Genomic DNA, 1,908 nt, shown 5'->3' with positions numbered 1-1,908 from the left:
ATATATATATATATATATATATATATATATATTGTATACATGCATGCATATATATATATATATATATATATATAAAATACTAATCGCTGCCTTCAAAATTTACAGGTACAGTCGAGACGCGCTAGCCACGCAGGTAGTGGTCAAGCGATACATCAAGAGTTTGTTGGACGTCTTTGAACAATGCGAAGACCTTGAGAGCATCGAAGATTTGCATTTACTTGTGCGCATCTTCATGGACTTGATACTACTCAATGTCCCGTGTGTGGTAGATGAACTAACTGAGGAAGACAATATACTGAAGGTGATTGGGGTGTTTGAGTACGATCCCACTCAGAGCGAGGTCAGGAAACACCGAGAGTTTCTAACCACGCAGGCCAAGCTGGTGGAAGCTGTGCCGTTGCCACCGGCGATGGTGGATAAGGTCCACCTCAACTTCCGATTGCAATATCTCAGGGTATGTCTTTTTTCTCAGTAGGAATGAAACCTCACGCTACTCACGCACCATCATTGAATGCTCACACCTTGCACACTTGTTTTTACTATATCACCTACCGGCACTGTTCTTACTTGAGCACGCTATTTATAAATACTTTTTTCATACTTAGTTCAACCAAGCTACGCTAGTCATACTTGATCATGCTAATCAGTTATACTTTTACCAATCACACTTAGTTGTACAAATCACACTTAGCTTCATGCCGCACTAATAGTGTACGTGTACGATCATGTGGTGATACATCAAGCAGACGGCACTGCATACACGACCATTGATTCTTGTGTGCGTGTATACCAGAAGCAGAGTTTCAAAAGTAGTGAAACCATGTTCGTATCTGCGAATGCTTACACTTATCACACTACACTAAACCAAACACTATGTATTATACGCGTAGGACCATGTGCTGATGCGCCAAGCAGACGACACCGCATATACTACCATCAACTCATGTGTGTACTTCACAGAAATGGAGATCATAAATGTTTTGAGCGCTGACGATCCGTTTCTAGACTCGTTATTTGCACCGCTCAATGGACCCAGCGTGACGCCCGAGGTATGGGATTTATGTGAGTGTTTTTGCATGCATATATAGAAATAGATTTTATGTGTGCGTGCGTGTATTTGTATGGATCTGGGTTTGCATGCGTATATGAAATATATGTATGTTTGTATGCGAGCGTGCGCGTGTGTGATTTTAAATGGGTATATGTCGATACACTCGTGTGTGTATGTGTTTGTATATGTCGTCGTGTATGCATATATGCTTTTGTGTGCATGTGTTTGTATATGTCGTCGTGTATGCACATATGCTTTTGTGTGCATGTGTTTGTATGAGTATGTCGTCGTGTATGCACATATGCTTTTGTGTGCATGAGTTTGTATGAGTATGTCGTCGTGTATGCACATATGCTTTTGTGTGCATGCGTGTGTGAGATTTTACCCACTTTAACGTGATACATACCTGGTGAATGTGAGAAATCTTAATGCCCAAATGTACATATATGTGTGTACGCGCCTGCGTGAAGGTGTCGCTCACTACATGCATGGTGTGTGAATGTGTGTGCGAAATATTAAGTAAATCTGTGAGGGGAATATTGATTTAGACCACAAACGTGGAGTGCGCTTTCGCATATATGTTTGCTCGGCATTCGTATTCTTTTCTAAGGATGCTTACACGTTCAGAAAGCGCCAAATTCTTAAGACATCAAGCACCAAGCTCACTGTATTTAGTATATTCAAAATAATATGACATTTCCTGCATAAATATTTATTCCCATACGCGTCCACGTCGTCCAAAGTGATTATATATACAAGTTTATGTGTATATATTTACACACACATACGCACACACACACACGCACATATATATATATGTATATCTGTACGTCTACATATTTGGACATATATTTACA

At 40.1% G+C, this 1,908-nt stretch overlaps 1 protein-coding gene across 1 annotated transcript; it reads left to right on the top strand.

Annotated features, from left to right (window-relative positions):
• Positions 1-105: 105 nt before the first annotated feature.
• Positions 106-1,053, top strand: SARC_15108 (hypothetical protein; the record flags this gene model as incomplete). The annotated part of the gene is made up of 2 exons (XM_014290764.1): positions 106-454; positions 891-1,053. Coding segments are annotated over 2 exons (512 nt in total), but the record flags the coding sequence as incomplete, so codon positions are not given.
• Positions 1,054-1,908: the final 855 nt, after the last annotated feature.

This window comes from Sphaeroforma arctica (assembly GCF_001186125.1).
Source record: "Sphaeroforma arctica JP610 unplaced genomic scaffold supercont1.5627, whole genome shotgun sequence".
Classification (NCBI taxonomy): domain Eukaryota; class Ichthyosporea; order Ichthyophonida; genus Sphaeroforma; species Sphaeroforma arctica.
Note: the sequence above shows the minus strand (reverse complement) of the source record. Positions and strands in the feature narration are given on the sequence as shown.